This window comes from Sinocyclocheilus grahami, unplaced genomic scaffold, assembly GCF_001515645.1.
Source record: "Sinocyclocheilus grahami isolate Dianchi unplaced genomic scaffold, SAMN03320097.WGS_v1.1 scaffold19.1, whole genome shotgun sequence".
Lineage (NCBI taxonomy): Eukaryota > Metazoa > Chordata > Actinopteri > Cypriniformes > Cyprinidae > Sinocyclocheilus > Sinocyclocheilus grahami.
In genome coordinates this window covers 1,387,852-1,412,229 of record NW_015505198.1, presented here as the reverse complement: position 1 = coordinate 1,412,229, position 24,378 = coordinate 1,387,852, and the positions used below count along the sequence as shown (strand labels likewise).

The 24,378-nt window shown below is 32.8% G+C and overlaps 2 protein-coding genes across 2 annotated transcripts in view; one reads left to right on the top strand and one right to left on the bottom strand.

The window, feature by feature from the left end:
* Window positions 1-5,981, top strand: part of LOC107554705 (protein-L-isoaspartate O-methyltransferase domain-containing protein 1-like) — an 18,782-nt gene extending 12,801 nt beyond the window's left edge. Inside the window, exon 5 of the mRNA XM_016237295.1 lies at window positions 3,282-5,981. Coding sequence (XP_016092781.1) covers window positions 3,282-3,655 — 374 coding nt within the window. The 3' untranslated portion in view covers window positions 3,656-5,981. The remainder of the gene's footprint in view (window positions 1-3,281) is intronic.
* A 4,563-nt stretch (window positions 5,982-10,544) lies between these two features.
* Window positions 10,545-24,378, bottom strand: part of LOC107555287 (gamma-1-syntrophin-like) — a 21,935-nt gene continuing 8,101 nt past the window's right edge. Inside the window, exons 7-11 of the mRNA XM_016238043.1 lie at window positions 20,682-20,753; window positions 18,274-18,426; window positions 16,205-16,297; window positions 11,229-11,339; window positions 10,545-10,879 (exon numbers count right to left, since the gene is read on the bottom strand). Of these exons, the coding sequence (XP_016093529.1) occupies window positions 10,697-10,879; window positions 11,229-11,339; window positions 16,205-16,297; window positions 18,274-18,426; window positions 20,682-20,753 (612 nt within the window). The 3' untranslated portion in view covers window positions 10,545-10,696. The remainder of the gene's footprint in view (window positions 10,880-11,228; window positions 11,340-16,204; window positions 16,298-18,273; window positions 18,427-20,681; window positions 20,754-24,378) is intronic.

Here is a 24,378-nt window from a genome sequence, read left to right as displayed (position 1 = left end):
ATGACAAATTTAAACTTAAAATGCAAGTGAAAATTAGTAGTGTTGCCTTGGCAGCTTAATGAAATAAAATGTTTAAGTATTAAAATTACTAAAATAAATGAATAAAAAATGAACGCTCAATAGAAATATAAAAAAATAAGCCAATAAAAATTACTAAAGCACATAACAAAATAACTACAATTAAATAAAATAAACATTCATATTAATTCTTATTCATATTAATAAATTAATATTATATAAACAATACTAAAATAAGTAGAGTAACCACAGCTGTGGTTCATTATATTAAATATCAACATGTTCCACTAAGGACAAACAAACAAAAAGTCACTCAGTACTGTGTATAAAGTGTGCAAATACATTTTGGAGTAGTAGAAATTGGCATTTTAAAATGTTGAGTAGAATGATAAACCTACAGTATATACAACTGCTTGAAAAAAAGACTATAAAAATGCATCTTTTATTGTCTATATTTCGTATCTAAAAAGTTCTCAATGAGAAAATTGTTAAAATTGCATTGCATTTAATGCAGTATTTATAATGTTATATAAATGCATGATATTGTAGAATATTAATAGTTTATAGTTATAACTTTTATGATCCTGTTGAGCATGGAATGTCTGAGCTCTTTATTACTCTATTCATTTTACACGGTTTTATCATTTCAAGCCAAGCAAATGTCTTTTTGTGAAATGTTTTGCTTGGCAAGTGTACTTTTGCTTTTTATTCCAAATAAATGCCACTTCAGTCATTCAGTTACTTGTGTGTATAAAGTGTGCAAATACATTTTGGAGTAGTAGAAATTGGCATTTTAAAATGTTGAGTAGAATGGTAAACCTACAGTATATACAACTGCTTGAAAAAAAGACTATAAAAATGCATCTTTTGTTGTCTATATTTCGCATCTAAAAAGTTCTCAATGAGAAAATTGTTAAAATTGCATTTAATGCAGTATTTATAATGTTATATAAATGCATGATATTGTAGAATATTAATAGTAACTTTTATGATCCTGTTGAGCATGGAATGTCTGAGCTCTTTATTAGTTGAGTGTTTGTGTGTTGTTGCAGCTGACTCAGATCACCAGAACCGGTCAGAGCTCCTGGGAGAGTAAGAATATCCTGGCGGTGTCATTTGCTCCTCTTGTTCCGCAGAGCAGGACAGATGGCTGCAAGCCTGAAGCTGTGGTGCTCCGTGAGTCTCCGCCTCTTTTATGACCTCACACTGTCCTGGCCAATCAGCTGCTGCTAGGGACAATGTTACAGACTGATTTATTGCCGATTCCATTACTAACCCGATTCATTCAGAACAGTAAACAACACTACAGGCCAAGCCTGTAATAGTTTTTTTTCCTTTTCTTTTTCCATGCACTGGTTAGTCTTGAGATTTTGGGCTATTTTGCTTCCATGACCTGTCTTCTCTCAGACTAGTGGATAGAAAACATCCAAAGTACAGATTATAAAGAGTTTATTTTATTACACTTTATCTATTTGCACCTGTAGATTTCAGTTACCATAGACGTCTTTAAAGGCAGTTTTCTTAAAATTAGTTTTTTTTTCCATCAGTAATGCCTGCATACACTCTTAAAAATAAAGGTGCTTAAAAGGTTCTTCACAGTGATGCCATAGAAGAACCATTTTTGGTTCCATAAGAAACCATTCAGTCAAAGAACCATCTCTTTCTTACCTTTTTATAATCTGAAGAACCTTCTTTCGCCACAAAGAACATTTTGTGAAACAGAAAGGTTCTTCAGATGCTAAACGTTCTTTATGGAACCATTTAGACAAAAAAGGTTCTTCTATGGCATCGTGAAGCACATTTTATTTCTAAAAACATTGTGAAACTTATTATTATGATTATTTTCGCTGTTGTTGACCGATGCCCATAGCGCAACGGCGCTGTGTGTCGGCTATCGGCACCAACATTAAATGGATTTTATGGATTTTTTTACGTTGGGAATGTAGGAATTTGCAGTGGGAAGTTGTTTTTAACTGCCCAGTTTTATTTATTTATTTACATATTGATTGATTGATTGATTGATTGATTGATTGAGTTGGGACTACATAAATCATTTTTGTTGCATCGAGTAAACATTTGAAATTAACATTTTACATATTGAGTAAACAGTTTTGCATATTTAAGTAGGTTGGACATAGTAATGTTTAATTAAATAATGTTTAAATAAAACAAATTATTAGTTTGTTTCTCAAGAAGATACTATTTCAGTCTGTCTACTTCAAAATTTAATTTTTCAAAACAACATACGCTGTTTGCGTTCAGTGGATACTCTCCAAAATGGCGGTAGGGTGACACAGAGGAGATGAATTGTTGAATAAAGTCGTTCTTTTTTTTTCTTTTGCGCATAAAAAGTATTCTCGTAGCTTCGTAATATTACGGTTGAACCCCTGATGTCACATGGATTATTTTACCGATCTCCTAAGGGTTAGTTCACCCAAATGAAAATTCTGTCATTAATTACTCACCCCCACGTCGTTCAAAACCCGTAAGACCTCCGTTCATCTTCGGAACACAAATTAAGATATTTTTGATGGACTCTGACAGCTCTCTGACCCTCCACAGACAGCAAGGGTACTACCACGATCAACGATACTCTCCAAAATGGCGCTACAGGGTGACGCGGAGAAGACTGTTGAATAAAGTCGTTCTTTTTTTTTCTTTTGCGCATAAAAAGTATTCTCGTAGCTTCCTAATATTACGGTTGAACCCCTGATGTCACATGGATTATTTTACCGATCTCCTTGCTACGTTTCTGGACATTGATCGTGGTAGTACCCTTGCTGTCTATGGGAGGGTCAGAGAGCTGTCAGAATGCATCAAAAATATCTTAATGTGTGTTCCGAAGATGAACGGAGGTCTTGCGGGTTTGGAACGACATGAGGGTGAGTAATTAATGACAGCATTTTCGTTTTGGGGTGAACGATCCCTTTAAACTCTTTGTAATTATTTAACAAGCGACAGAAATATTTTTTTATTACGGTGTGGCTTTATCCAGTATTTAGATTTCTATTCTGGGAATATATGCAAATCTGCGCATATTTAATTAGATTCGGCCTCATTTGCATATTTAAACATAACATTTCAAAACGGTTGTCTTAATGTACTGCGAACAATCAGCTTGCGCAGTGTAGTGATACAGATTCGTTTTTACTCTATTGACCTGTGGTGTCTTGCCTTCATGTTTACGCTGATTAGTTGTGCACACAAATGAGATTTGAGAGAAGCCTGTAGCCGTGAACCTGTATTATTCCTCCATCCCTCAGCGCCGCTGTCCGTGAGGAGTCTTCAGGACCTGGCGCGAATCTACATTCGCCGGACCCTCCGCAACCTGACCAATGAGGAGCACCCGGCTCGCAACAACACGCAGCGGTCGTCCCAGAAGCGCAAACGCAGGCGCTGCCGCCGCCGCCGCCGCATCAACACCTACGTGTTCGTGGGCAACCAGCTGATTCCCCAGCCCATGGACAGCGAGGAGGACGAATGCATCGAGGAGGAGAGCAAAGAGGAGGAGCAGGAGAAAGACATTGAGCCCGTCAAACCCGAGGAGCCGCGGGTCAACCATCTGAGAGACAAAATCTCGAGTCTGCCACTGCCCGAGTCGCTGAAGGCGTACCTGCTGTACTACCGCGAGAAATAACGTGCCGGCCCGTAGAAGCATTCATCAGCGGTGGTGGTCTCCCCTTTCCTTCTCAGACTACTCAATTTCATCGTTTTTTTTGGATAACGTAGCATAATTGAAAGATTTAAACCGGGTTGGGCTGCGTTCGCCAGAGACGCCGGATTTGATTGTGCTTGCTGTGTTTGTTCTAATGACTTATAACGTTGTAATATTCACATTTCGAATGTGATTTTTCACTTCAGAGGGTTTCGAAGCTTCTAGCTCCCCTTGTTTGTATTGAGAAGATGTGAAGGAAGCTCTTTTTCACAGGCTTGTATTGTAAGACCTGCTGTTTGATGAAACCAGTAATGACCGTTTTCTTTCTTAGTTTAATTATAGGGCGAATGAAAATTCGAGTCATTATTTTGGGATTGATTTTTGCCGCCTTTGATTCTCCGAAGCTTTCGGGAGTTTTCGCTGTTTGTGATGCTAATGCTTTCGGTATTTCTTTCTAGAGATGGTTGTTTTTTTGGCCCGTGTTTTGCATTTCTGTATTTTTCTAGTCACATTTGTAAGTACTGATATTGAGCTGTCACTTAATAGATGATGTAATTTTTTTGATTTGTTCCTTTCTCTCGTCTTCGAGTCGATCTGAACACCTAACGCTCCACTGTTCCGCTTGTGATCATAAAATGTAAGAGACGTCACTGTTCGTGTCGGTTTGTAATCGGTGATTTCTCACTGTCGTAACAACTTGTTCGCAATATATTGTCAGCATAAGAAAACTGTGGCTTAATTGCAGTTCTTCAGTTGATTGTAGAGGATTTTGTCACGCTGAAATGAAATCTAATAGAATTTGCATCCGTCATGTTTGTCACATTTCCCAAAAATACACACAGATTTAGACATTGGAAAAAGACCCAAAGTATGTTTAATATGTTCAGTAGATATTGTGTCGTTTAAATTCATCTGAAAATTCATTAAAAAAAGTCATCATAAAAATTAGATTCTGTTGTTTTAGTACTGCCCTGATGATGCTATGTAGCATAACATATATTATGATATATACAGTACTAAATAACTTTATATAAATTATTCTGTTGAAAGGTTCTTAATATTGTGTGTCGCCTCTGTTACTGTTCATTCAAGGTCTTTTGTGATGGTTGTGCATCTCTGGTTTGTCCCACAAAAGTCCTCCAGATCCATTTGAGTTCTTCCTCCCAGTGGCTATAGTATGCTGAGATCCAATTTTACTCCGGCACTGACAAAACCATCAGAAAAGATTGAAAACAGTCATTGATGCTTGAGGAAACCACACAATATCACGAACCACACATGATATCAAGAACTAAGCATGTAAACTTTTCAACAGGATCTTTTGTGTAATTAAAATAACTTTGTGTCGTGAAATATATGTACATATCTATTGTGCAGCTTTTTTAGGGCAGTACTAAATATATTAAAAAAAATTCCATTGTAAGATTTTATCTGAATACTGACTTTTATTTTAGTTTATTCCTAAAATAACTCTATTATGCCACAGCTATGAACCACAAATTGATAAGCTGATGATTTTTTTTTCCTGAATGAGGAAGACTGTAAATTTACATGTGCTAAAACTAATTTGATCTTTTTTTTTTATTCTTTTTTTTTTAGAAGTACGCTAGCACACAGACATGGAATTTTATTTTATTTTATTTTATGGGGACTTTAAGCACCTTAAGTCATTGCCTATCTATGAAATGATGGTGAGAGGGAAACTAGAATGTAAAGATAAAAACCAAAATGATTTTTCATATTTGGTCTTACATGTTAAGGTACAGTATCTCTAATAGATCTACACCAGCACAGTCTAGAAACAATGCTTTCATCTTTTTAAACAGTATTGCACCAGCTTTGAATTCAAAGTGACTTCAAAACTCATAAAAGAGAGAGGTTCGTGTGTTTTGTTATTGAGACAGCGGGATGGCACATTTACGTGTACAATTGTATTAAACAAACTTTAATAGGTTACTACCCTCCTGAAAACAAAGACCGTTTATGACTATTTTCAGTCAATCATGAAAATGCTCAACGCGTTTGAGATATTGAGAGAAGAAACAACAGGCCATGCAGATTCTACATGAGTGGATCTTGTAATCATTTTCATTATTTTTCATATTGCTTATTGACAGTAAACCGGACGGTTTCGCAAGATAAGAGCAATTTGTCCGTTGCGTTTGTGATTGTTTGATTGTTTCATGAGATCTAATTCCACAGCATGATGTCCTACAGACGCTCCCTGTCTTTTTCTTAAGTGTATCACTGACTGTAATTTGATGCTATGTTTCTCAACCATCTTTTCATTAAATATATTTATAGCCAACCTGTGATGTTTTTACTAAGATGGTGTTGTCAATTGCGTTTTAGTGTCATAAAAACTTCTGAAATTATAATACATGTTAAAAAAAACTATATATATATATATATAATAAAAAAGATGACAAATCACCCACAATTACTGATAACAACCTGCATAATTATTCAATTTCTGCTTTTTTTTTTTTTTAATGCAGTAATGCTTTTATGCTTGTTTCATGTCTCAACTCTTAGTGTAACATTTTATTTCTTCAGAATAAATTATAAAATGTACTAATTTATGGAAGTTGCTTTTCCTGTTGCACAATAGTGTAATGGGTGTAGAACGTGTGCATTAAACATCAGTCAAATGCCGTTATCTTTAAAACTTCGAAACAATATCACTCAACACACTTCGGCTTAGACAACAATAAAAACTCTCAGGTCACATTATAAAATCTTTATTAACTATACATCTTTATTAAAACAAACCATAGTTTGCTAAAAATAAAAGAATGCTTTTCAGCCTCTGCTTTTCCAGTCCCATCTTCATCCAAAGATATCCCAGTCTGGGGTAAATCACAAATCTCTCTTTTGCATAGACTAAACGCTCAACACCAGGACAAAAATCAGGGTTATGACAAAAATAAGATTGATTTAATGGCGCAAAAGTGCTTCTCCGTAAAACCACATTTATTATCCCATCCGTAGGGTCCTACATTAACTTTGGGGTGGCAGCATGGTGGGCAATAAATGGTTCATATTTTCTAGAATATTACAAAATTGGGGGGGAAAACACTTTGTGGACTTAGAAATGTATAAGTTCAATCAAGGTGGTAGTTGAGGAAGCTAATGTATTTTGTAGTACAGTTACATACTTCATTCAGCATGAGGAAATGACTAAAGTTGAATGTCTGAATTTAAAGCTTTGGCCATAATGCTAGATAACGCACATCTTTATCCTACATGTCAGTTCATGACACAAGCATGGTGTTAAATGACAGCATCATAACAGCAGCCTTAAATATGTACAGTTTGGAGAAATGTTGTCAACATGAAAACGTATACATAACCCACTTTACTATATATACACTACAGTTCAAAAGTTTGGGATCAGTAAGACTTGTAATGTTTTTTTAAGGAAGTCTCTTACGCTCAAGGCTGCACTTATTTGATCAAAAATACAGAAAAAAACAGTAATCTTGCAAAATGTTATTACGATATAAAATAATGGTTTCTATTTTAATATACTTTAAAATATAATTTATTTCTATGATGCAAAGCTGAATTTCCATCATCATTACTCCAGTCTTCAGTGTCACATGATCCTTCAGAAATCATTCTAATATGCTGATTTATTATCAGTGCTGGAAACTGTTGTGCTGCTGAATATTTTTTTTGGAACCTGTGATAATTTTTTTCAGGATTCTTTGATGAATAAAAAGTTAAAAAGAAGAGCATTTATTTAAAATAGAAATATTTTCTAACAATATACACTACCGTTTAAACGTTTGGGGTCAGTACATTTTTATTCTTTCTTTTTTTTTTAAAGAAATTAAAACTTATTCAGCAAGGATGTGGTAAGTTAAGAAGTGATAGCAAAGATTTATATTGTTAGAAAAGATTTACAGTGGGTACGGAAAGAATTCAGACCCCCTTAAATTTTTCACTCTTTGTTATATTGCAGCCATTTGCTAAAATCATTTAAGTTAATTTTTTTTCCTCATTAATGTACACACAGCACCCCATATTGACAGAAAAACACAGAATTGTTGACATTTATGCAGATTTATTAAAAAAGAAAATCTGAAATATCACATGGTCCTAAGTATTCAGACCCTTTGCTCAGTATTTAGTAGAAACACCCTTTTGATCTAATACAGCCATTTTAGCAAATGGCTGCAATATAACAAAGAGTGAAAAATGTAAGGGGGTCTGAATACTTTCCGTACCCACTGTATATTTTGAATAAATGCTGTTCTTTTTAACTTTTTATTCATCAAAGAATCTGAAAAAAGTATCGCAGTTTCCAAAAAAAATATTTGGCAGCACAACTGTTGCCAACATTGATAATTCTAATAATAAATCAGCATATTAGAATGATTCCTGGAGGATCATGTGACACTGAAGACTGGAGTAATGATGCTGAAAATTCAGCTTTGCATCACAGGAGTAAATTATATTTTAAAATATATTAAAATAGAAACCATTATTTTATATCGTAATAACATTTTGCACGATTACTGTTTTTTTCTGTATTTTTGATCAAATAAATGCAGCCTTGATGAGCATAAGTGACTTCTTGGAAAAAACATTACAAGTCTTACTGATCCCAAACTTCTAAACGGTAGTGTATATATACACAGTATATTCAATTGTTTTTTTGCCAATAACCTTCATATCATCAATGTTAATAGCATAAATCTATAGTATAGCAGTTACCTAAAAACGTCTAAATAATTGAACTAACAGCCCGCACAGTCTAGATGACAACAACCAAAAAATAAAGGCAATTTTTTTCCTTTGCAATAATGTGCGCTGATGAATAATGAACAGACACATTAATTTAAATGGCAACATTTTACAATAAGGTTCCATGAGTTTACCTGAATTAACAGTGAAAAATTATTCTAAAGCAATTAGTACTCTTACTAAATGTTCATTTCAACATTTACTAATTCATTATTCAAATCAAAGTTGTATCTGTTAATATTATTTAATGAACCTGAGCTGACATGAACAGTTGTTTTTTGGTTACACTATTTTAAGGTGTCCTTGTTGCAGTGTAATTATACATTTAATACTGATTAATGTTAATAAACTACATGTACTTGCTATATGGTTAGGATGAGGGTTTGGTTTAGGGTTAGTTGCGTGTAATTATGCATCTTTATATATATATATATATATATATATATATATAGTAAATATAAGGACACTAAAATATATTTGACCTTTTTTTTTATATTGATAAAAATCCATAAACACTGCAACAACTAAATTGCTCATTGTTAGTTAATGCATTAACTAATTATGGGACCTTATTGTGAGTTTTACCATTTTAATAAACTAATTGCCAAATGAATAATCGCGATTAATCGCATCCAAAATAAAAGTTTTTGTGTGTACATAATATATGTGTGTGTACTGTGTATATTTATTATGTATATATAAATACACACACATGCATGCATATATTTCAGAAAAATATGTTATGTTTATATATTAAATATATTAATAGAAATTATATTAATAGAAATATATACATGTAAATATTTTTTAAATATATGCTGTATGTGTGTCTTTATATATACATAATATATGTGTGTGTACTGTGTATATTTATTATGTATTTTGGATGCGATTAATCGCGATTAATCGTTTGACAGCACTAATTTTAAGTAAATAGGGTCTGTTTTCATTTCATGTTGACTTTATCAGGTTAAAAGAGTGACATATTTTGACTTTGCAAAAATGACCAAAGAGTTATGCACTAATATATGTATCTTAGATACTGGCAAAAAAAAATCAATCAATCACTTCATTGATTAGCAAATACGTTGTTCCCTTGAGAAAGTTCAAATGTGCATCATACAGTCACGGCATACAATTCCAGTTCATCTTCACTTACATGATTCATCCTTCAATAAAGTATCAAAATAGGAATATGAAAATAACTCCCACTTTCTCCAGTCTGTTGCTCTAGGCAGTCAGACGGGGCACAATTTTAATAGCACTGAGTTTTTCTACAGATTTCAAAACTGATGTTCAATTCAGGTGAATTAAAAACCTTCTGGACCAAAATAACAGCTTACGCATTGCCAATACTGGATGCCTATCAGACATTCAGAAGATTCGTTTTTGCGTAAATGTATATTTAAGATGGCTGGTTTTATTCTTGTTAACGATTTGAGAAAACGCAGATCAACAGAGGCTCAAGAACATGATGCACTTCATGGCAGTTTCACAACAGGTCCATTCCAATCAATAACCAGATTAAATAATATTCTAAAAGTATACGCAAGGAAGTGTTAATATCATTTGAATGCAAACAGATATACCGCAATATCAAAGGGAAAGAGTCCATTTTTCTAATGACCTGGCAACCACAGCGGAAAGATTTTCAGCTGGAAACTTAAAGGTGCTGTATGTAGGATTGACACTGAGTGGTTGAACTAGGTATTGCAGTCCAAATTCAAAATATTGGAGAGGGTTTTTTTCACCCCAGATTGACGACACCAAAAGGAACGAGCGCACTTGACGATGAATGGAATGAAATACGCTGTGTTTTCCGCCAACTGGCAACCCGGGGTGATGAAACACAATTGGGTAAACTGGCAGTGGGCGGGTTTCACAAACCAAAACAGAGACCGACATTCCGACACGGAACGCACATTTTCAAAGGAGAATAACTGACTGTAGCATTGTTTTTCAGATAAACAAGTATGTTAACTTAGCATGTTTCTTAAATATCTGCAAACATATTATGGTCTTTTTTATGCTTTAGTAGAGTCAAAAACTTACATACAGCACCTTTAATGCGAAAATCTTCTAAATTCATCCAGCTCTTCGCATAATGGCTACGTTTGAGTCTGATTCTCGTCTGGAGGATATAGCGAGGTTTTCAATGTTACGTACTTGAATTGTTTGTTTCAAAGTGGATTTCCACTCGTTCGTCAGGGCTGGTTCCTCTCATCCTACGTTTTCAAAGTCTGTAAGGAGAAGATAGGTCGCTGGAGTCTGTCAGCTGGTGTATTTGAGCTTGGATGTCTGTGACGGGGCGGTTAAGGTGGAAGTGGCCGACACCACGGGGGCCATGGCGGCTTTTCGGCTGCTCACGAACATGGGATCCAGACAAGCCACTTTGGCGGCGAAGAAAGCGTGGATGCAGTGGAGAACCGCGAAGAGGTTGGAGAACTCCAGCTCCTGGAAACATCGGGGAGAAAGGAGGAAGCCTCAAGCAGAAATCAAATCAAACTCGGCGCATGAAAGTGCTTGCATTTACAGCCTACGGGGAAAATAATCAAACAGGAAATTCATATCATCACGCTTTATTTTTATCTGCTTCCTTCAGCTATTTCTTTTGCACTGGCAAGATTATGATGTTTTGAAAAGTTTGGAGGTTACCATAAAGTGTATGATATGCTGATGATCCATACTTATTCAGAATATACCTGCCTCAGGTATATTAAAATGCTAAAGAGTGAGAAACGTCTTTCTTTTTCATAGACAGACGTTATGAAGCCAATAACAAAAGCAAAAAGAGTGAACATACCTTTGCTTCAATAAGTTTTGTGTCTTGATTCTGGAACAGGAACTTGATTTTGCTCTTGCCGTCATCTGAGGACCCTTTCAGCTGAGAGAATTTATATCTCCACAGCACTGCCTATAATGGAGGTTTCAATTATGCATATTAATAACTCTATAGACATGAAAAGTATTTCAAATTAACCCGAGAATTGTGGAAAATTACTTTTTATGTTTCAAAAATATCTGCATTGAATATTTCATACCCATTAAGCTGTTGTTTATTGCAACTTTTTTCATTCCTGCGATAATGGAATTTCTTAGCTTGTAATTATTTTGCATATTTCAGACAAACAGCACAGGCATATCTCACACAAAAAGCATCAAGACTTCTCATTTTTGTTATTTTATTCCTCATATTTTTATCTGGCTGTTTTAATGTGGACAACTTGAATTTCTGGAGCAAAATAAACATAATATGACTAGATAACTGATATCTGATGCTGAATTAGGAGAGAAAACAAGCATTTGTGTTCTCTCGTGTTCTTCCCAATGGGGTTTTAACGTAGAAATGTTACATTTATGAGTAAAAAAAGTCTGTTTAAAAATGTAGGGTCTGTAAGAATTTTGTATTTTTGAAAGACGTTTTCATGCTCACCAGGATAAAGAATTGATAAAAGTTACAGTAAAAACAGTAATATTGTGAAATATTATTACAATTTAAAATAAGTGTTTTCGATGTGAATATATAATTTATGTCTGTGATGTAAAGCTGAGTTTTGATCTTTCAGAAATCATTCTAATATGGTGATTTGCTGCTCAAGAAACATTTATTATTATTATCAATGTTGAAAACAGTTGTGCTGCTTAATAATTTTGCTTAATTTAGTTTTTACTGTCACATTTGATCAATTTAATGAGTCCTTTTTGAATAAAAACAAAACAAAATATTTTTTAAATATTAAAGTTCAAAATTTCACATGTGTTATTTGACATTGCTTTGTCATTGTTTATTAAATTTACTAGCAATTTAAGTGAAAACTGTTTCTACGCCAACTGTTTTCAGTGTAGTGTATCTTATTAACAAAAACAAAAAATAATTCAAAACTATTTTGAAATAATTAACACACCAAAACCACTTTTGGCACACTTAGAGTGTTAATGCTACACTTTGTTTGTATGAAAATATTACTTTTATTGCTTTATTTCCTTTTATTACTTTTTTATTTACTTTATTACTTTTAAATATTATTACTGTGAATATAGCCAGTGGCAGTCTGTTATTACAAACAGAGTCACAGTATCTTAATAGAGTGATAATATTACCAAACACAACAGAATATGCTTTAAACAACCACAGCAAAAACTCTATTATAACAGGCAAATGTTTACATGTGACCCTGGACCACAAAACCAGTCATAAGGGTCAATTTTTCGAAACTGAGATTTATACATCATCTGAAAGCTGAATAAATAAGCTTTCCATTGATGTATGGTTTGTTAAAATAGGACAATATTTGGAAATAGTGTCATTAAAAATGAAGAGAAGTTTCTATACATATTTGGTGTGATATAAATACAAAGCACATAGCAACAGAGTAGCTCTAAAGAATGAGAACTTAATGAGAATTTAATAACCTGTGATTATGCATTTTACTTTTACTTCAATGAAATTAAGACTGAAGGTTGCATGCTTCACCTTTGTGGCGGCATCGAAGCAGACGAAGCCCATGCTGAAATCGATGGTGAGTCCCATGAGATGACTGTCCATGATGCAAGCGTATGTTTTACACTGAAACGGGAGACACTTGGCATTGTTAATCAGACAAACTGGCAGACACAAACATCTCCTCCATCTCTTAAATGTTTAATTAGGACGATAAGTGTCGTACATAATTATTTTGGGAGAAGCGATTTTTTGGCACGAGGCACGGTCAGGGTTTTGCCGCATTAGTTTGGTTTAGTGGGACAACTTGGCAGCGATTTAATTTGTGCCACCCTTGTTTTTCATGAATGTGAAACAGTTGCAGGAAATTGTCCTGCTATCTTCTTGCTAGAATATGGAAAATAGATTTGCTTCAATGCGAAAGTACATGCTGTACTTACATACTGTATAATATTTTAAATATACATCATTGGATCCTGTACATGAATCTATGGCTATTTCTACAACTATGGCCAATTTTGATCCAGTAAGAACAAAAACTATTTTTTCATACATCAGTGTTAATTTAGAATCATTGATATACCATTATGGTTTTTGTTAATATTTTAAATTAAAATTTATTTTTATATTTCCTGTTTTCACTTTAATTTTAGTTCAAGTTTCAGTAATTCTGTTGTGTTTAAAAAATCATTAAAAAAAATGTCTATATAGTTTTTTTTATTAATTTGTATTTATTTTAGTTATTTTTGAACATGAAGTTAAATGAAATGATTATGAGAATAGAATAAGTATTTGTAACACTGTAATAAGGTTGCATTTGTTAACATTACTTAACTACATTAGTTAACATGAACTATGAAAAATTATTCTAAAACATTTATTTATTAATTTTAGTTCATATTAATTTCCACATTTATTAATACATTATTAAAATCAAAAGTTGTTTCTGTTAACATTATTTAATGGACCTGAGTTTATATATATATATAAACAAATGAATAAATGAACTGCTCATTATTAGTTCATTTTAGTTAACGCATGAACTAACATAGGTAGATAATAGGACAGTAATGTAAATTACTAATAGTAATGTAGTAATGTAATGTAATGTTTAATTAAATTTTTTATTTAATTTAATGTTTAATTTATTTCAAGTAACAATTTTTAGAAAAAAACAAAAAAACGGACATCTATGTTTTTCTAAGACTAATTTAACAACTAGCATTTTATGTTCCTAAATTCACAAAATTAAATAATATTTTGACACTTTTCTGCATCATTTTGACACAATTGCAGATCGACTGGAAATGACAAAGAAAAAGAAAATTCCGTTTACAAGTGATCATGTCTTTTATTTCACCTCAAACTCTTTACCAACACTTTTGCCCAGCTGGTAAAAAAAATACCGTACACTGACTTTTGATCAATTTTATTATCAAAATTGTTGGACAAAAAGAGTGGCAAAAAGTGTCAAATTTATGTACATCATTTTCACAAACTAAAAAATTTTCATTTCACTATCTGAAATGATTATTTTAGCTTTCAAAATAGTTAGTATTCATATTTTTATGTTTGAAAGCTTGGGTCTGGGACAAGGGTAAAACAATAAAACCTATCCATAAATAACACCTGAAAAGTACTGCATAGCAAAAAAGTGTTTAAATGAGACCTTCATATTAAAAGTTGAAATCTGTTTTGATACAAAAACAACAGCTGGCACATAAAAGTGGCTGTAGCTGAAGAAACACTCATTCAGCAGGTCGACCCAGGATTAGATTAGATTAATATCTCCAAACAAAATCTGTTTTCATAGTGCGTTTGTGAACAATGTGTTTCCTTCGAGTACTGAATAACAAATCACACTTCATCTCTTTTTGGCACAGCCTCAATCGCTCAGAGTTTGTGTTGTTCAACATTGTCTGGCAAGTGCAGTTTTATTCGCCTCGATCTGATCTCAGCTCTGCTGGGTTTGTTTATCGTGCCAAGAAGACAGTGATCTGCAGGAGCGAGCTATAGATGCTGATATTCCCTCATTTCATTTCGCTCACATTCATTTCACTTCACAGAGTTTCATTTAGTCTGTCTGAGCAACTTAATTTGAGTTAGATTACACTAACTCTGCAGACTCTGGCAGGTTCAGTACCTGTATTCGCTCCACATCAAAGAAGGTGGCCATCTGAGTGTTCTTCCCAATGGGGTTTTAACGTAGAAATGTTACATTTATGAGTAAAAAAGTCTGTTTAAAAATGTAGGGTCTGTAAGAATTTTGTATTTTTGAAAGACGTTTTTATGCTCACCAGGATAAAGAATTGATAAAAGTTACAGTAAAAACAGTAATATTGTGAAATATTATTACAATTTAAAATAAGTGTTTTCGATGTGAATATATAATTTATGTCTGTGATGTAAAGCTGAGTTTTGATCTTTCAGAAATCATTCTAATATGGTGATTTGCTGCTCAAGAAACATTTATTATTATTATCAATGTTGAAAACAGTTGTGCTGCTTAATAATTTTGCTTAATTTAGTTTTTACTGTCACATTTGATCAATTTAATGAGTCCTTTTTGAATAAAAACAAAACAAAATATTTTTTAAATATTAAAGTTCAAAATTTCACATGTGTTATTTGACATTGCTTTGTCATTGTTTATTAAATTTACTAGCAATTTAAGTGAAAACTGTTTCTACGCCAACTGTTTTCAGTGTAGTGTATCTTATTAACAAAAACTAAAAATAATTCAAAACTATTTTGAAATAATTAACACACCAAAACCACTTTTGGCACACTTAGAGTGTTAATGCTACACTTTGTTTGTATGAAAATATTACTTTTATTGCTTTATTTCCTTTTATTACTTTTTTATTTACTTTATTACTTTTAAATATTATTACTGTGAATATAGCCAGTGGCAGTCTGTTATTACAAACAGAGTCACAGTATCTTAATAGAGTGATAATATTACCAAACACAACAGAATATGCTTTAAACAACCACAGCAAAAACTCTATTATAACAGGCAAATGTTTACATGTGACCCTGGACCACAAAACCAGTCATAAGGGTCAATTTTTCGAAACTGAGATTTATACATCATCTGAAAGCTGAATAAATAAGCTTTCCATTGATGTATGGTTTGTTAAAATAGGACAATATTTGGAAATAGTGTCATTAAAAATGAAGAGAAGTTTCTATACATATTTGGTGTGATATAAATACAAAGCACATAGCAACAGAGTAGCTCTAAAGAATGAGAACTTAATGAGAATTTAATAACCTGTGATTATGCATTTTACTTTTACTTCAATGAAATTAAGACTGAAGGTTGCATGCTTCACCTTTGTGGCGGCATCGAAGCAGACGAAGCCCATGCTGAAATCGATGGTGAGTCCCATGAGATGACTGTCCATGATGCAAGCGTATGTTTTACACTGAAACGGGAGACACTTGGCATTGTTAATCAGACAAACTGGCAGACACAAACATCTCCTCCATCTCTTAAATGTTTAATTAGGACGATAAGTGTCGTACATAATTATTTTGGGAGAAGCGATTTTTTGGCACGAGGCACGGTCAGGGTTTTGCCGCATTAGTTTGGTTTAGTGGGACAACTTGGCAGCGATTTAATTTGTGCCACCCTTGTTTTTCATGAATGTGAAACAGTTGCAGGAAATTGTCCTGCTATCTTCTTGCTAGAATATGGAAAATAGATTTGCTTCAATGCGAAAGTACATGCTGTACTTACATACTGTATAATATTTTAAATATACATCATTGGATCCTGTACATGAATCTATGGCTATTTCTACAACTATGGCCAATTTTGATCCAGTAAGAACAAAAACTATTTTTTCATACATCAGTGTTAATTTAGAATCATTGATATACCATTATGGTTTTTGTTAATATTTTAAATTAAAATTTATTTTTATATTTCCTGTTTTCACTTTAATTTTAGTTCAAGTTTCAGTAATTCTGTTGTGTTTAAAAAATCATTAAAAAAAATGTCTATATAGTTTTTTTTATTAATTTGTATTTATTTTAGTTATTTTTGAACATGAAGTTAAATGAAATGATTATGAGAATAGAATAAGTATTTGTAACACTGTAATAAGGTTGCATTTGTTAACATTACTTAACTACATTAGTTAACATGAACTATGAAAAATTATTCTAAAACATTTATTTATTAATTTTAGTTCATATTAATTTCCACATTTATTAATACATTATTAAAATCAAAAGTTGTTTCTGTTAACATTATTTAATGGACCTGAGTTTATATATATATATAAACAAATGAATAAATGAACTGCTCATTATTAGTTCATTTTAGTTAACGCATGAACTAACATAGGTAGATAATAGGACAGTAATGTAAATTACTAATAGTAATGTAGTAATGTAATGTAATGTTTAATTAAATTTTTTATTTAATTTAATGTTTAATTTATTTCAAGTAACAATTTTTAGAAAAAAACAAAAAAACGGACATCTATGTTTTTCTAAGACTAATTTAACAACTAGCATTTTATGTTCCTAAATTCACAAAATTAAATAATATTTTGACACTTTTCTGCATCATTTTGACACAATTGCAGATCGACTGGAAATGACAAAGAAAAAGAAAATTCCGTTTACAAGTGATCATGTCTTTTATTTCACCTCAAACTCTTTACCAACACTTTTGCCCAGCTGGTAAAAAAAATACCGTACACTGACTTTTGATCAATTTTATTATCAAAATTGTTGGACAAAAAGAGTGGCAAAAAGTGTCAAATTTATGTACATCATTTTCACAAACTAAAAAATTTTCATTTCACTATCTGAAATGATTATTTTAGCTTTCAAAATAGTTAGTATTCATATTTTTATGTTTGAAAGCTTGGGTCTGGGACAAGGGTAAAACAATAAAACCTATCCATAAATAACACCTGAAAAGTACTGCATAGCAAAAAAGTGTTTAAATGAGACCTTCATATTAAAAGTTGAAATCTGTTTTGATACAAAAACAACAGCTGGCACATAAAAGTGGCTGTAGCTGAAGAAACACTCATTCAGCAGGTCGACCCAGGATTAGATTAGATTAATATCTCCAAACAAAATCTGTTTTCATAGTGCGTTTGTGAACAATGTGTTTCCTTCGAGTACTGAATAACAAATCACACTTCATCTCTTTTTGGCACAGCCTCAATCGCTCAGAGTTTGTGTTGTTCAACATTGTCTGGCAAGTGCAGTTTTATTCGCCTCGATCTGATCTCAGCTCTGCTGGGTTTGTTTATCATGCGAGATGTAACATCGCCGCTGATAGTCCCTCATTTCACTTACAGAGTTTGATTTAGTCTGTCTGAGCAGTTAAACTGGAGTTGGATCACACTAACTCTGCAGACTCTGGCAGGTTCAGTACCTGTATTCGCTCCACATCAAAGAAGGTGGCCATCTGAAAGGCTTTCTCCCACAGAAGCAGCTCACATTCCAGCTCCACGCTGAAGAAGATGTCCTCGCCGGAGTCTGTCTGAACGCTGAAGCAGTGCTTACGCTTGTCCACCAGCTCATTGTCCTAAAATAATGCATTGAGTTGAAATCATGTTAAAACACATAGATGTATGATTTTATGGATTGGCTCATTCTCAAAAATGTCTTTTTCATTTCAGACATATAAAATCTATATAACCTAACCAGTTATTAAAAATAAATACAATAATAAAAAATATAAATATATACATTCTTAAATTATTTGAAAATAAATTCACCTGAAAAAACGATATATATATATATATATATATATATATATATATATATACATACTTGTCAAAAATTTGGAAACATAATTTTTTTTCTGTTAATAGATTCAAGTCAATCAGCATATTAGAATGATTTCTGAAGGATCATGTGACACTGAAGACTGGAGTAATGATGCTGAAAATTCAGCTTTGTGTCAGGAATAAATTACATTATAAAATATATTCAAATAGAAATTAGTTCCCTTTCAGTCGGTCACTCTCGACGTCACATCGGATGACCGAATGAACGAGTTCAGCGCGCTCTAAGAGAGCTCTTCGTGTTGGCGGACGGCGCTTCAGCGGTGGTGGTTTCCCGTGTTGAGTGGGTTGCACACATCAGGCTGCACTACCCCCTGTTTGTGTTGCAGATGATCATCTCCCCTGTGCGCCTCAGCACACTAAAAGAGCTTTTTCCCCTAAAAGAGCAATTTCGGGTGTGTCTTTTTAAAGACGACGTTGCGTGGCAAACTTGACGTTACGTCTTTGTAAAGACGATGTGGGTCTTGCTATAGACAACGTATCAACCGGGCGTTTTTGGATGCGGTCGTTACCTAGCGCTGGGTAATGGTCACGATCACTGCCTCTCATGCCTGGGCATGAAGCACGCTGAGGTGGCTTTCGTGTGCCTCGGACCGGCTACGAGACGCCCATGCTTTGGTTCGCGTCCGAAGGATGAGCATATCAGTACGAGGTCCTGCCCTCCGGGCTGTCCCTGTTGCCCCGTGTCTTCACGTAAGTTGCGGAGGTACCCCTTGTTCCCTTGAGAGAACAGAGTATTCGCATTCTCAACTACCTCGACGAAGCAGTCTCAGGATCGGCGTGACGTCGAGAGTGACCGACTGAAAGAGAACGTCTCGGTTAAGTATGGTAACACTCGTTCCCTGAAGGAGGGATCGGCGACGTCACGTCCCGTCGCCACAGCTCCTGTACCACCGCTGAGCGGCCGGGGCACCGGCTCGGCTCCTCAGCGAAAATCTGAATATGCGCTGCATCTGCTGCCTACTTATACTCACGCTGTGATCAGCAGCAGCTGGATGCAATAATCGCATGCCAATGTACATTGGCTCGTTTAGTTTACACTCTAAGTAGATTGGTCCCTCTAAGCGAGATCCCAATTTCGTCGGTCATCCGACGTGACGTCTCCGTTCCCTCCTTCAGGGAACGAGGGTTACCATACGTAACCGAGACGTTATTTCAAATGATAATAATATTTCCCAATATTACCGTTTTTACTGTATTCTTTAAGTAAATGCAGCCTTGGTGAGCACAAGAGACTTAATTAAAACATTTAAAAATTATAATGTTTCTAAACTTTTGACAATATATAAAGTGTTAGCTGTTTAGTCTAATAATGATTTTATAGTCTATAGCTATTTATTTATTAGTTTCTTTTGATTTTTTACAAATTTTATTAAAGCATTAGTGCAATTTTTATTTTATTTTTTGTTCAGCGATTTTTTTTTTCCTGAAATGAAGCATATGCATATGGGATGTTAAATGCAAATAAGAATAACACATTGCTACTTTATTTTATTTGTATTTCATTAAGAAAAATGTTTACAAACTTTCTCTACATGCAAAAATCTAAACAAATTAAGTAATTTGCAATTTAAATAATGGGAGAAAAATTAGCTAAATTCAAAACATACTGTGAGTCAGACAAACAATATTTTTTTGAGAATGACATAATTATAAATATACAGTGGGTACGGAAAGTATTCAGACCCGCTTAAATTTTTCACTCTTTGTTATATTGCAGCTGCATTAGTGACTAAAAAAAGGGAGAATATTAAATATTTATTTTTTTGAATTTTCTTCAGTTTTATGTCTACAATTTGCAATTATGAATGGGTTTTAAATGTGAAATTAAATGGGTTTTAAATTAAATGTAATTACATTCTTATATAAAAAGTCATTCTAATTATTACTCAATAAATAACCACAGAATAAGAACCTGTCTGATATCTGATTGCATCACAGTATTAATGTGTAAGGCTTGACAGGTGAAATCCCGAAGTTCTTGAGCTCATACCTTCAGTATCTTGAACATGATCTCGTAGACGGTGAAGCTCTTCTCGGCTCTGGTCCAGTCCCAGGTGGTGACCTAGAGGAGTTCAGATGGCTGTCAGTCGTCACAGACAGTGCATTATTCAGATTAGCTCTGGGTCACTCGCTCTCACTGCGGCCCTCGAGGGATGATTCAAATGCTGCATGAAGTAAACACGAAGGAGGGAAACCCCCCTGAGATCCTGTGTACGAGAACGACTCACGCTGAGCATGGGCAGTAACCTCTAATACCCAAAGACCAGTGAAGATGGATCATGACGGAACAGAGAACTCAGGAGTGTTTTCTTCAGACTGAAATGGCTCAGAGCAGATTTTTCAAATGTCAGAATACCAGTCAAGAACTCACTGCTTGAGTAAACACATGCACACGCACACACGCACACGCACGCATACACACGCACACACGAACACACACACGCACGCACACGCATGCACGCACGCACACTGCACTGACATAGACTTTGGGTGATCATCCAAAGATCTCCTTGATGCATGGAACAAGACATAATAAAAAGGTAATATTTGGCGTTTGGAAGTAGTGCATTAACTTGGTTGAGCCAACTGGTTAACCTAGCCATTATTATCATAAATATTATTATTAATAGGATAATAATAAAACCTTATAAAAAATTATAAACAACAAAATATTTGGATACCTTCAATGAATTTAATATATGTAAATGCAATAATAATAATACTAATAATAAAAATAATAATAACCCTTTGTACTTTATGAACAAACAAAAAAGTAAATAATAAAATTGTATACAAATAATAAAAAATATTTTCATTAATGAATCAATTTAAATACATTTAATGAATTTAATAAATTAATGTAATAATAATAATAATAATAATAATAATAATAATTTATCTTTTTACTTTTTAAACACGCTTCTATTGTGTATGATTCATCAGAGCATGTAAAAAAATTTTTTACAAGAAAATAAATTATTATTATTATTATTATTATTATAAAAATAATATAAATATTACAAATAAACAAATAATTTGAATACATTTAATAAATGAATGTAATAATAATAATAATAATAAAATTATCCTTTTCTTTGTTTCTGGCCTTACTGCATGTTACTCCAAAGAAAAAAAAAGTTTTTAATAATATTACAAGAAAAACTACAGAAAATATATTCATAAATTATGAAAAATAAATCATTATAAAAAATTATAACCATGAAAAAATTGTTAATTTAATTTATAATAATTTTGGATAGATTTAAATAAATGTAATAAAACAATTCTATTTAATAATAATAGTAATACATGATTACTGTCTACACTCAAATCTTTAAATATGTTATTTTTTATGGTTCATTGATATTGCTATTTATTGTTATTTATTGCTGTTTTATTTATTGTTCATGATGTACGGTGACCCTGAGTGATTTGAAAGGCGCCTTAAATAAAATGTATTATTATTATTATTATTATTATTAATAATAATAATAATAATAATTACCATTTTACTTTCTTAACACGGTACTGGTCTAATAGTGTATGATTAATCACTGAAGTTATTGCTAAGAAAATAAAATGATGGCCTCCATAAGTAGTTCATCAAAATGAAATCTGAAATGACTTTCTTTTTCATAAAGGCCTTTCATTTTTCAACCCCTCCAACCTTGTGTCATACAGAGACCCTTTTCACGATCCACTTGACTCCCAGTTGCAAAAATCAAGTCATCCTATATTTGGTCTGCTTGAATGTCCTTTGTTACTCAGAAATAAGTAATAGGTTCTGAACAGCAACAGACATACAAAAAATATCTTTTTTGGGGGGCTAACCAGATTAACCTAAACTTGGCTTTGTGCACCTGAACTGCTTTCATGTTAAAATTTGCTTAGAAATTCAACTTTCTACCTAGTCCTTCCTGCAAGGCAGCATGTCAAGTGTTTACTGGCGCAAGCGGAGAACATCTGAGCGAGCTGAAATAACCCGAGAGAGCCTTTGGACAAACTGCTGAGTGTCATAAGTTCTCTCCAATGCAATTTTGCATCTGCGTATGCCATAATAATTCACATCCAAACTTTTGATCTTCCTCCCACTCCACCATCAAATTACGATTGATGGAAGATTGGATGAAGCTCTTTGATGTCTCGATCTCTTCAGGATCAATTAATTAAGTGGCAACATCTACAAGCACCAACTACAGCAATTCCTCATTTCATCAGGACCGTACCATCTGACGTGAAACACGGGGGGAGGCCGAGAGGTAAAAACCACCGTTATCAATGCTATCAATCTCCATATTAGGAGAGGTTTACCTTTAATGAGACAATTCTCAGATTATCATTCATGTTTCATTCTAAATCATTTCCCAGAATTATGATGAAGGTGTTTAAATTAATTGCTGATTGTGTACGGAGATTAGGCTTTATTAAATGGAGGTGTTAGAGCATCAGGTTAGGTGATTTAGCCTGCGGACGGCTGAACAGATTAATGGATTTCATAAAGTCGATAACAACTGGAGCAAATAATGTGGACGCCAACTGCTTGGGGGTGAAAATGGGCAATTCTTTAAAAAAATAATTCATCAAAAAAATTAATATTTACTCATCGTCATTCCAAACCCATACTGTATCCTGCAGTGTTATTTTAGTATTATTTACATACCATGAAAATATTTTTTCATATTTTAAATTAGTGTTTATTTTTATATTTCAGTTTTCATAATAATTTAAGTTTTTGTCATTTTGTTACATGCTTTTGTAATTTTTTGTTACATGCTTTTGTAATGTTGTGTAGTTTTTTCTTATTTATTTTAGCATTATTTGCATACTATTAAAGTATTTTTAATACTTTAAATTCGCTTTTATTTTTATATTTTCAGTTTTCATAATTTTAGTTTTTGTAATTTTGTTACATGCTTTTGTAATTTTGTGTAGTTTTTTCATATTTATTTTAGCATTCTCTGCATACGATTAAAGTATTTTTAATACATTAAATTAGCTTTTATTTTTGTATTTTCAGTTTTCATATTAATTTAAATTTGTTGTAATTTTGTTACATGCTTTTGTAATTTTTATTGTATTTTTTCATGTTTATGTTTACTATTTGTATTTCAGTAATTGAGTGATTTTAGTATTTATTTAAATAATTTAGTAATTCATTTATTTAGAAATGTACTTCAACTTCAATTAATTTTATTTTAGTTGCCATGGCAACATTTATAATTTATAATTAAAGTTTTTTAAAAGTCCAAATGTCTAATCTTTCTAATCTTTATAGTTTATTTAATTGCATCTTTATTTCAGTTAACAAAATTATTTTTAATAGATATATTTTCATGGAACATCAAAGAAGATGTTTTTAATTATTCTTTGAATTTTATATTTTTAATTTAAATTTTATAAATATTTTTAAGTTAACAATGTCCATATTTGCTCCAAATAGAACAAAAACCTATGACTCGAGTGCTATATTACAAGTCATGCAATAGATTTGTGTAAAGAAAACACTGAAATTCAAGTCTAAATCTTTTGTTTTACACTAAAAACAGCTTAAAGGTTTTAAACGAGTGAGGAAATATGTATTTTTGGGTCAAGCGTTCCTTTAACAATTCTTCAGTGCAATGAACTGCACTGAAGAAAAGTTTTAAAAAGAGTTTGATGTGCTTTCATAATTGTCACAGTTTTTTTTT